The following is a 12342-nucleotide window of genomic DNA, read 5'->3' as shown; positions in this document are numbered from 1 at the left end:
AGAGCTCATCTGTGCCGCGACCCTCTCCCTCAAGGCTTGGCTTGCTGGAAATGGGACAGTCAGCAAACACGACAGTTAGCACCTCGGTCTCCTTCAGGAGGCCCTTCATGAGTGCGTTGAGTGTGAGGAATTTCAGATAGCTTTGCTGGGGGTTGCAGGGAATGGTTTTGGACAGAGGGGTTTGTTTCATACCTCACAAATCATGCCATGATATAGACCACAGCCCAATAGCTCCCAGTAGCCTACGCTAGCCCTGCTATAAACCAGAGGGGGGGAGGGGAGTTTGGGTCTACTCTGCCTCGTCTCTACAAATCAGCGAGAGCCATCTCTCCTAAAGTTCTGCATTTCCCCCTTCCGACTTGTCCGTCCGCCTCCAAGATGGTCCACTGGTTCTGATGCGTTCTCCACACCAAGAAGGCAAGTGCGCACAGGGCTTGCGGGGTGGGGGGAGGACAGGAGGGAGTGGGGGCAGAAGAAGAAGTGGGTAGTACGAAGGCATCTGCCTCCTCTCCTCTTGCTGGCCCACAGGCTACCTTGGTATGGGTGCCATTTCAATCCCCATAACACCCGATTGTCCTTGGAGCGTGTGGTTATCAGATCGATCCATGTGCATGTCCCACAGTCAGATAGGCTCACAATGATGGGGTGGGGGCTGGTCCTACAGTGCCTGAGCTGCTACTCTGGGTACCATTTAAAGATTGTTTTTTAGGGGGGGGTGCCTGGGTGCCTCAGTCGGTTGAGTGTTACACTCTTGATTTCAACTCAAGTCATGATCTCAGGGTTGTGAGATCGAGCCCCTCAATGGGCTCTGCATTGGGTGTGAAGCCTGCTTAAGATTCTCTCTCCCTCTGCTCCCCCGCTCCCCCCGTTCGCTCTCACTCTCTTTCTCAAAAAAAAAAAAAGAAAGAAAGATTGTTTTTTAGGGGTGCCTGGCTGGCTCAGTAAAGCATGCAATTTTTGATCTCAGGGTCATGAGTTCAAGTGCCACATTGGGCGTGGAGCCCTACTTAGGGGAAAAAAAAGTATTTTTTAAAGCGCCAACCTACATGTATTATAGTAAATGTTTTGTAATAAAGGTAATAAGTGCAAAAAAAGTACCTGAAATTTTAAACAATTATTTTATCTAATTTAAAATTTCCACCCCTCCCTAAAAGAAATTCTGTACCCATTAGCAGTCAATCCCCATTCCCTCCCCACTCTAGCCCAAAGTGATCACTTATCTACTTTCTGTCTCTATCAATTTGCTTATTCTGGATACTTCCTATAAATGGTATCATATGGTATGTGGCCTTTTGTGACTGGCTTGTTTCCCTTAGCACGTTTTTGTTTTCCAGGGTCATCCATGTGGTAGCATGAATCCAATACTTAATTCCTTCATCCTACTGAGTAGTATTCCAGTGTATGAATACACCACATTTTATCTGTTCATCAGATGACAGATATTTGGGTGTTTCCATCTTTTGGCGATTATGGAGAATGCTGCTACAAACAGTTGTGTACAAGTTTTTGGATGAATGTATGTTTTTATTTCTCTTGGGTATATGCCTAGGAGCATACTGGGTCATATGGTAATTTAATGTTCATGTTTTTGAGAAACCACCAGACCAGACTGTTTTCCAAAATGCCTGCCTGCACCATTTTACATTCCCACGAGCAGCGCGTGGGGGTTCCAATTTCTCCGCAATCTTGGCAACACTTGTTACTCTCTGAGTTTTTGTTTCTAGCCATTCTAGTGGGTCTGAAGTGGTATCTATCTCATTATGGTTTGGATTTATATTTCCTGACTGGCTAGTGAAAGGCTGAGCATCTTTTCATGTGCTTGTTGGCTCTCTGTATATCTTCTTTGGAGAAATATCTATTGAGATTCTTTGCCCATTTAAAAAATTGGGTTCTTTATCTTTTTATTATTAAATTGTAAGAGTTTCTCATGTATTCCAGATATGAATCCCTTATCAAATATATAATCTGCAGGGGCACCTGGGTGGCTCAGTCGGTTAAGCGTCTGCCTTTGGCTCTGGTCATGATCCCAGGGTCCTGGTATCAAGCCCCACATCAAGCTCCCTGCTCAGGGGGTCATCTGCTCCTCCCTTTCCCTTTGCCCCTCCCCCCTCCACTCGTGTTCTCTCTCGCTCGCTCTGCTCTCTTCCTCTCAAATAAATAATCTTTTTTTTTTTAAAGATTTTATTTATTTATTTGACAGAGAGAGACACAGCGAGAGAGGGAACACAAGCAGGGGGAGTGGGAGAGGGAGAAGCAGGCTTCCCGCCGAGCAGCGAGCCCGATGCGGGGCTCGATCCCAGGACCCCGGGATCATGACCTGAGCTGAAGGCAGACGCTTAACGACTGAGCCACCCAGGGGCCCCTCAAATAAATAATCTTTAAAAAAAAGATATACAATCTGCAGATATTCCCCCCCCTTTATGTGGGTTGTCCTTTCACTTTCTTGCTAGTATCCTTCGAAGCTTAATTCTGATCAAATCCATTTATTTTTTTCTTCAGTTGCTTAAGTTTTTGGAGTCATATTCTAAGAATCCGTTGCCAAATCCAGGTCATGAAAATATACTCCCCAGTGTTTTCTTCTAAGAGTTTTAGCTCTTATAGTTAGGTGTTTGATCCATTTTGAGTTCATGTTTATATATGGTATGAGATAGGGTCTAACTTCTCCCTTCTGTATGTATCTTTCCAGTTGTCTCTGCATCATTTGTTGAAAAAACTATTCTTTCCCCATTGAACGGTCTTGGCACCCTTTTTGCACATTGATTAACCATAGATGGATGAGTTGATTTCTGGACTCTCAATTCTATTCCATTGATCTATATGTCTATCCTCATGGCAGTACTATACTGTCTTGATTACGGTAGCTTTGTAGTAAGTTTTGAAATTGGCAAGTGTGAGTTCTCCAACTTTGTTCTTCTTTTTCAAGATTGTCTTATCAGTTTGTGGCCCCTTACATTTCACGATGAATTTAAAGATTATCTTGTCCACTTCTGCTAAAGAAAAGAAAAAAGGCAACTGGAATTTCAATAGTGATCACATTAAATCTGTAGATCAATTTGCGGACTATTGCCATCTTGACAAGATTAAGGCTTCCAAGGCCTGGAGCATAGGTTGCTTTTTCATTTGCTTAGGTTTTCTTCTTTAACTCCTTTCATCAGTGTTTTAGAGTGCTCAGAGTATAATTTTTACACATTTTTCATTAAATTTATTCCTACATGCTTTATTCTTATTGATGTTATTGTAAATGTTGAAAATTGGAACTGTTTTTGTCATTTCATTTCTGGGTTGTTCATTGCAAGTATATAGAAATACAATCAATTGTTACGTATTGGTCTTTTAACCTGTAGCCTTGCTAAACTCATGTATTAGTTCTAGTAGTTTTTATTGGATTCCTTAGGAGTTTTATACACAAGATTGTGTCATCTATGATTGGAGATAATTTCACATTTTCCTGTCCATTATGGATGCCTTTTATTTAATTTTCTTACCTAATTGCCTTGGCTAGAACCCCCAGGACAAGGTTGAATCGAAGTGGCAACAGCAGACATCCTTGTCTTGTCCCTGATCTGAGGGAGAAAACATTCAGTCTTTCATCATTAAGTGTGACATTAGCTGAGAGTTTTTCACAGGTGTCCTCTGTCAAGGTTGAGAGTATTTATCATGAGTGTATTTATTATGTATTTGGATTTTACAAATGCTTTTTCTGTATTTATTGAAATGACCCCACAGTTTTTGTTTTTATTCTGTTGATATGGCGTATTATGTTAACTGATTTTCATATATTAAGATAACCTCACATTTCTTGCAAGTTCTACTTGGTAATAGTGTATAATTCTTTATGTCGCTGGATTCAGATTACTAGTATTTTATTGAAGATTCTTACATCTATTTCATAAGAGATATTAGTCTGTAGTCTTCTTTTCTTGTGATGTCTTTGGTTGAAATTTTTCACAGGTAAAATATGTTCCCAACATTCCAAAAGGAGTCTTTTGTGCTGTTAGCCCTTCATTTGTTTCTAACTTTTCCCTGATTTGCCTTAACGCTTAATTGTTGTCAACCTGGTTTTATTCCCAATCAGAAGGTATTTCCATCTGGGTTAACAAACTGGGGGTGGGTGCATAAGATGGCTTTGAAAATCAGACAGATGTACCCCAGAGCCCTTGTGTGAAAGAGGAAAAAATCTAGTGAATGAGGGTCTCCAGTATCTGGGCAGATGTTTGGTATTTTAAATCAAAACAAAAACACTAGAGAGAAATTTGGGTGTGAAAGATCTTTTATAACTCTTACCTTAATAATAGACTTAGGATCTTTCCTCCCATTCCACAGCATTGCTGCTATTATAGACTTTAAATGAATGAATTGTATGGTATGTAAACCATATCTCAAAACTATTATATAAAATAGATATGTGTTGATAATTTAAAAAATCAAAATTATACAGAAGTACATAAAGTAGGAAATTAAGGTTCCTTCCCCCTGCCCCCAATGCCATTCCCCAGAGGGAGCTGCCACTAATTATTTGGTGGATATCCTTCTTGATTTTTTTCTATGAACATAAACTATATGTGTATGTAATATAGGTATATATATATATATATATATATAATTTATTTATTTAAGAGAGAGCACGAGTGGCGGGGGAGGGGGCAGAAGGAGAAGCAGACACCCCACTGAGCAGGGAGCTGGATGTGGGACTCGATTTCAGGATCCGGGCATCATGACCCAAGTCGAAGGCAGACGTTTCACTGACTGAGCCACCCAGGTGCCCTTGGGCATATATATTAAATGAGACCGTACTATTCTTTATTTTTTCACTTCATTTCTCATGGAAAACCTTCTCTGTCAGCACCTGTGTATCCTTGCCCCCTTTCTGAGGTGTCTGTGATATGTCATGCTATGGATATACACGTGTCTTCAGTTCCTACAGCCCTTGGGCTGCTCTTACAAGACCTTTTCCTTCCTGTTCAGGGCCAAGAGCAGCATGGGCAGCAAAGCCCTGTCCCATGACAGCATCTTCATGTTGGATCCTGAGCCTGAAATATCAGCAAGTAGAATCTTCCCCTCTCCAGAGCCCCAGAGAGGCAGACCTCTACAGGTAATAGTGAACTCAAGCATCAGTGCCTAATTAGACTCCTCCTCTTTCATTCTTCCCCCCCTCCACCCCCACCCCAATCTGCCAAAAAGCAAGGAGGGGGGAATATGGCCTTGCTCCCCAGCTGATTGTAAAGAAGGGAGAGTGTAGAAATACACGATGCGCTGACCTAGTGCCCAGCACACAGTGTTGGTTAACATTACCGTATTCACTCGACACACCCCAAGAATGCGTTAAGTCTTAGGGCGGTGACATTCCACTGTTGGTTAATGTGCAGGCATTCCAACCGCCATGTTCTTTCGTTCTTCTACAGAGATCTCAAGTTTCCAGAACTCTGCCTAGATCTGGGACTAGTAATGTGCATGGAGCTGTTTCTGGACTTATGTTTGGAGCTGTGCCCCAACATGTGCCCAGAAGTGGAATGTGGACTGGGGACTCCAAGATCACTGAGGTAATAGAGGGGAATTGGGCCAAGTAGGGCAGCTGAGTCAGACAGACAGACCTATGCTTGAATTCTCGCTCTGCTACTTACTGGCTCTGTGATCTTGGGCTGATTGCTTGACCTCTCTGAGCCTTCCTTTCCTCATATACAGTGGGTATATTAACCTCTACCTCAAACAGTTGCTTGTGAGGCTAGAATACTCAGAGAGGTTAAAGAAATTGCTCAGTCTCACCCAAATAATAAATGGTAGACCTGGAAACCTGACCCAGATGCGTTGACCTCAAAACCCATGGTCTTTCCAACATCCCAGGCTTTAAGATATTCAGTTTCTTTGTGCCTGCCTCAACAGGGAGAAGGGTATACCTTTAGTCTATGCACATGCATAGAGCAGTCTTTTACCTCCAGATAACCCTAACCATTGCTCAGTTAGACTCTTCTGGAGCTCTGATCTAGAAATGTTCCAGGGGCGAGCCGGAAATATTGTCAGGGAAATCACCCTAAGCAGCTACCGTCCTCCTTCTCTCAGCTTGTGGGCGGGATGATACCCAAGGATCCCTGGGTAACTGAGAAGGCCACACAATGGGGAGACCCTTTTCCACCGAGGAGCTGATGATTTTGCATTTGGCAAAAGGTCACTGGGGCTTACTGGTGACACGTCTGTTTAAGACCCCAAATCTCTCACTCTGGTTTCTGTACCATGTGTGAAAGTTCTGCTGGCTACATTAACCGTTGAGGGTAGACAAGCAAACACTGAGTTTGTCAGCAGCGGGTCCGATCTTATGGTTATAAAGCAGGCCTAGGTCAGCGGACTCTTGCCCTCTTGCACCACAGCAGGAAAAGTCACTTCTAATCCTCAGTTTTGAACACCAACACCGGCTTTTGCTTGTCTCCACAGCGACACTCCCTTGCCACCCAGTGGCAAAAACCCAGATGTACACAACCAAGTGCTACAGGGTGATTTCTCACATACAGAAAGGGGAAACCTGGGTGGGAGCGATGGGGTGTCTGGGTGATGGACATGGGGAGGGTATGGGCTATGGTGAGCACTGTGAATTGTGTAAGACTGATGAATCACAGACCTGTACCTCTGAAACAAATAATACGTTATATGTTAATAAAAAATAAAGCACTATTTAAAAAAAAAGAAAGGAAGGAAGGGGAAACCTGGGTCCTGGAAGTCTCCCTCTCTCCCTCTTCTCTTAGTCCCAGCAACAGAGAGACTCTCAGAGCAGACATGCCATTGCTCTAGAAGGATGATTTGGCGGGGGGAGGGGGTTGAAAATTAAAGGTAAAGATTCTAGGGGCATTTCCTCTTGCAATGAAGGGGGTGGATAGGGAAAGCCATGATAGCCCAAGACAAGTTTTCTTTTTTTTTTTTTTTTTAAAGATTTTATTTATTTACTTGACAGAGAGAGACACAGCGAGAGAGGAAACACAAGCAGGGGGAGTGGGAGAGGGAGAAGCAGGCTCCCTGCAGAGCAGGGAGCCCGATGCGGGACTCGATCCCAGGACCCTGGGATCATGACCTGAGCTGAAGGCAGTCGCTTAACCAACTGAGCCACCCAGGCGCCCCCCAAGACAAGTTTTCTTAAATGGCTGGTTTGGGCCCACTCCTCACATCTTTGGCCTGCTCCCGTGGTCCCTCTTCTGAGAAACAGGGCTGAAGACAGGGTGGGGTGTTAACCGAACCCGAGCCATCAACCACCAGATCGATCTTTGCATGGGAGACTTCCCTTAAGTGCCAAGGTCACAACCCTCAATGACATCAAGTCGAGGGTCCTGACCCCCCCCCCCCCGGGCTACATAGATGCTGAGCAAGTAGGGAAATGGCCAATGGCTGGGTTCCTTGAAGGGGCAGGATCCGTAATGGATCATGTGACATTCCGAGCAACTGGGAGATTGTGCGAGAGGAACCTCCGGTGTATCGTTCTTTTAGAAATACCAAGACTGAACTGCTGTTTTATTCCCTGCCAGATTTTCACCTGCTGTCTTACCTGAAGTGTTAGGAATGTGGGCACCTAGATTACTCTCCAAGACATTTCATGTCCGTTTTGTTTGAGGACAAATAGATAAGAGGTACTGGCAGATGGTGAACATCTTCTTGTGGAAACAAATTGAATTCAGTAATTTAAGAAACTGCAAAGGCTGCAAAGCAGTTTTCTTACTGCTCACAGACCTGACTCTCCCTCTGCGGCCCTTCTTAAGGAAGGAGGCACACCCTCCCTTCTGGTTGTTGCCTTTAAACTCCCTGAGCTTGAGTATGGGACATCCCCTCTTCCTGGCTCTTACAGTTAGGAGACAGGAGTGCGCAGTGGTTAAGAACATGGGCTCTAAAGGCGAGCAGACCTTTCAAATGCTTGTTTGGCCACCGTGAGAATGAGGGCCAGTCACGTCATCTCTCAGACCTGGTTTTCCCCATCGGGAAAGAGCAGGTGCCTCAAAGAATTGTTGCACGTTTAGAATGAAAGGCATCTATGAAGAACACTCCCTGCCTGGCAGGGAGAAAGATCTCAAATCAATAACTTAACTACCGGGGCGCCTGGGTGGCTCAGTCGTTAAGCGTCTGCCTTCGGCTCAGGTCATGATCCCAGAGTCCTGGGATCGAGTCCCACATCGGGCTCCCTGCTCAGCAGGAAGCCTGCTTCTCCCTCTCCCGCTCCCCCTGCTTGTGTTCCCTCTCTCGCTGTGTTTCTGTCAAATAAATAAATAAAATCTTTAAAAAAAAAAAATTAAAAAAAAAAAATAACTACCTAACCCTTCACCTGAAGGAACTAGAAAAAGAAGAGCAAACTAAACCCAAAGCTAGCAAAAGGAAGGAAATGATACAGATTAAAGCAGAGTAAAGCCCTCAGTAAAAGTTAGTTGTCATTATTGTTATTAGAATCGGGCTTGGGGCTGGTGAAGCAACGAGACTTCTTCTCAAGAGCCCCCAGTGGGGCCTGCTAGTAATAAGGGGGCACCTTAGACACTAGCCAGGAGTTCTCCAGGGGCAGAACCTTTGACAAATCCTCCTCAGGGCCCCTTGTCTTTGGCTTTGAGAGTTTGAAGGCCATCTGTCCTGAACAGGAGACAGAAGAAAGCATGTCAGCTCCAGGTCAGCAAAGATTTTGTTTTGTTCATTGCCATAGGCCCAAAGCTTAGAATGGGGTGTGGCACACTATAGATGCTTGACCAGTATTTGTTAAAGATCAAATCAGAGATTCCGATCCACATCCAAATGACCATGGCGGAGACCAGTGCCTCAGATTCAAGTGTGCCATGAGGTTCAAATTGGAATGAACTAAATTAGTGTGCTGAAGCCCAAGGAAAACCCAAATGATCAATTTTATCCCCTTAGGAAAACTAAGAAAGCAATTCTAATCAGGGCTAGTTCTGTAGATTTTCTAATAATTCCAGAAGATCAGTCTTGACAGGATTAAGATAAACAACCAACAGAGTCAAGATCTGATCCAGACAATTCCTGAAATGATAGGAGCAAGGATTATAGTTTGGATGCTAAGCCTAGATCTTAACCCCAAAACTCAACCTCCACAAGAACCAGACTTCCAAAGACAGGGCCAAAATCAAAACAAAGATCAGACTCAAAGAAGATTTATAGCTAGCATCAGTAGAGAGAGAACACCAGAATTCTGGTTTTGATCAAACAAGCAGTTCGAAGTTTCTGTCTTTGGGGATTGGCAAAAGTGTGCCACGACCCAGAGCGTGGCCCAAGGCTATTGGTCTTTGGTTTGCATAGGTACCGGAAGTGAAGAGAGGGAGGAAGGAAATCTTTTCTTGGCTTGTTTTTTCACTTTGGGGTCTTAGTCTTTCAACCATTAAGCAACAAGAGAACGCCAGTAATTTGGAGGAAAGCACACAAGTTTTAACTTTTGTCCTTCTACTCTCCTCCTTGGCAGCTCCCCTCGCTGCGCCCACGCCACTCCAGCAGCAGCCCCTCTCTTCTCCAGTCTGACACAATCTCTGCTGACCTTGAAGAAATCTCTGTGGACGAGGAGTCCCCACAGAAGAAAACTTTACCACTCAAGGTCGTGACACTGAAGAAGGTGAGTGTTAGCCCCATCCGAAGTGGTAGGTTTGGTTGGGAGACACAGGTCAGAGGCATAATCTCTTGCACTCTCTTCTGCTGTAGCTTAGCACTAGGGGGCCGTTTGGGGAAGAAGCAGCCATTTTTGACTTTTGATTTGCCTGGTGGTTTACATTTTCTGTCCAATTCTACAAACCAAATAATTAGCACTTTAGTTTATAAGCAATGGAAGATGGTATTTCAGAAAACAATAAGAGTTTGCAGATGTTTTCAGTTATTTGGGGAAGAAAACAATGGAGATTTTTATGGAAGTAAAGCCTCTATGTTTTCGAAAGCCAAAATCTCAAAGGTTAGGGCATGTAGTATTGTCTGGTAGACACACACCCGTATGAAAAATCATTTGACACATGAGAGGGCATGCATGTGCATTTCGGACATCTAGGTTTGTCAACCAAATAATATCCATCAACAACTGAAAAATTAGTAGATTGTGCCCATATCAATACTTCCATTCTCAACCTAATGTGTGGTTAATTTAATTGGTTGTTGTTGAACTTGAAAGGACTTTTAAAGGTTTTATCTATCTATCTATCTATCTATCTATCTATCTATCTATCTATCTATCTATCTATCTACTTATTTATGAGAGAGAGAGCAGAGGGGCAGAGGGGGAGGGAGCAGGACAAGCAGACTCTATGCTGAGCGCAACCCAGGGCTCAATCCCACCTGAGCTGAAACCTGAAGTCAGATGCTCAACCAGCTGAGCGCCCCCCCCCCCCCGGCACCCCAAACTTGAAAGGACTTTTAAAGTGAAGTAGAGTTTAGAACAATTAACCTTGGGAACTAAAAAGTAAACAGAAAGGTAATTGATAATGAAGATAATTGGCGAGTCAGCACAAAACTGTTTTGATGTTAAAAGATCCTATGGAGGGAAGCAGCCTTCAGTTAGATGAGTCAACAACAACAAAAAAAGCAATCAAGTTAGGAACAAACTTAAAGCACAGGCAGGTGGTAGGTGGATATGGATGCTCACTGATTTATGGATTTAGACTATATGTATTTTCTGCAGAATACCACTAAATCAGACAAATTAGTCTGAATTGGTAGAAGGATTGAATTGATAATAGTTTTGGTTCCCCCGAACAGAAGCCCCATATTTATCAGGCAGTCACTCATCATTCCTCCCTCCTCTCAGCCCCTGGCAACCACCAATCTGCTTTCTGCCTCTGGATTTGCCCATTCTGGATACTTCATATGAACGTAATCATACAGTATATGGCCTCTTGCATATAGCTTCTTTCACTTAGTACAGTTTTTTTGAGGTTCATCCATGTTGTAGTATTTCAATCCTTTTTGTGGCTGAACAATACTCCATTGTATGGATATACTATGTTTTGTTTAGCTATTCATCCACTGATGGACATTTGGGTCCTATCTACCTATTGGCTATTGTGCATAATGCTGCTCTGAACATTCATATACAGTTTCTGTTTGAACACTTGTTTTCAAGTCTTTTGCATGCATACCTAAGAGCGGAATTGCTGGAGTATATGGTAATTCCATATTTAACTTTTTGAGGAACCACCAAACTGTTTTCCCCAGCAGCTACCCCACTTTACATTCCCCCCTGCTTAGGTATAAGTGTTCTGATTATCTCCAAATGCTAGTCAACACTTGTTCCATTTTTTAAAAAAAAAAATAGTCATTCTAGTGGCTGTGAAGTGGTATCTCATTGTGGTCTTGATTTGCATTTCCCTAGTGGCTAACGCTGTTAAGCATCTTTTCATATGCTTATTGGCCATTTGTTTATCTTTGGAGAAAGGTCTATTCAAGTCCTTTGCCCATTTTTAATTGTGTTGTTTGGTTTTTTGTTGTTGAATTATGAGTTCTTTACATATTCTGGATACTAGACCCTTTTCAGATATATGATTTGCAAATACTTTGCCCATTCTGTGAGTTGTCTTTTAATTCTTTCAAAAGAATAACATTTAAAAAAATATTTTAATTTTGATGAAATCCAATTTATTGATATTTTTTTCTTTTGGTACTTGTACTTTTGGTGTCGTATCAAAGAGACCATTGCCCACTCTAAGATCATGAAAATTTACCCCTATGTTTTCTTCTAAAAGTTTTAGCTCTTATATTTAGGTCTTTGATCCATTTTGAGTTCTTTTTTATATATGGTGTGAGAGAGGGTTTAACTTCATTCTCTTGCACATGGCTATCCAGTTGTCCCAGCACCATTTGTTGAAAAGACTATTGTTTCCTCCATTTAATGTTCTTGGCACACTTGTTGCAAATCAGTTAACCACAGATGAATGGATTTATTTTTGGACTTTCAATTTTATTCCATTGATCTGTATGTCTCTGCTTATGTCAGTACCAACTGTCTTGATTACTGTAGCTTTGTAGTAAGTTTCAAAATCAGGAAGTGAGAATCCTCCTATTCTGTTCCTTTTTTTCTTTAAGATTGTTTAGGCTTTTTGGGGTCCCTTGCAATTCCATATCAGTTTTACAATAAGTTTTTCCATATCGTCTAAAGAGCACATTGGGAGTGGTGCCTGGGTGACTCAGTGGGTTAAGCATCTGACTTCGGCTCAGGTCGTGATCTCGGGGTCCTGGGATTGAGCCCCACGTTGGGTTCCCTGCTCAGTGGGGAGTCTGCTTCTCCCTCTGCCCCTCCCCCAGCTCATGCGCACTCTCTCTCTCTCAAATAAGTAAATAAAATATTTAAAATTAAAAAAAAAAAGCACATTGGGATTTTGATAGGGATTGCATTGAATTTTT

The 12342-nt window shown here is 42.8% G+C and overlaps 1 protein-coding gene across 1 annotated transcript in view; it reads left to right on the top strand.

Moving 5' to 3' along the window:
* The window catches only part of KIAA1210 (KIAA1210 ortholog), a 66840-nt gene that overhangs the window by 28207 nt on the left and 26291 nt on the right, over positions 1–12342 (top strand). The window contains 3 exon segments of the mRNA XM_035005570.1: positions 4966–5092; positions 5403–5540; positions 9428–9574. Coding sequence (XP_034861461.1) covers positions 4966–5092; positions 5403–5540; positions 9428–9574 — 412 coding nt within the window.

This window comes from Mirounga leonina, unplaced genomic scaffold (genome assembly GCF_011800145.1).
Source record: "Mirounga leonina isolate KUSES-001 unplaced genomic scaffold, KU_Mleo_1.0 Mir_101664, whole genome shotgun sequence".
NCBI classification, from domain to species: domain Eukaryota; kingdom Metazoa; phylum Chordata; class Mammalia; order Carnivora; family Phocidae; genus Mirounga; species Mirounga leonina.
This window is presented reverse-complemented; position numbering and strand designations above follow the sequence as displayed.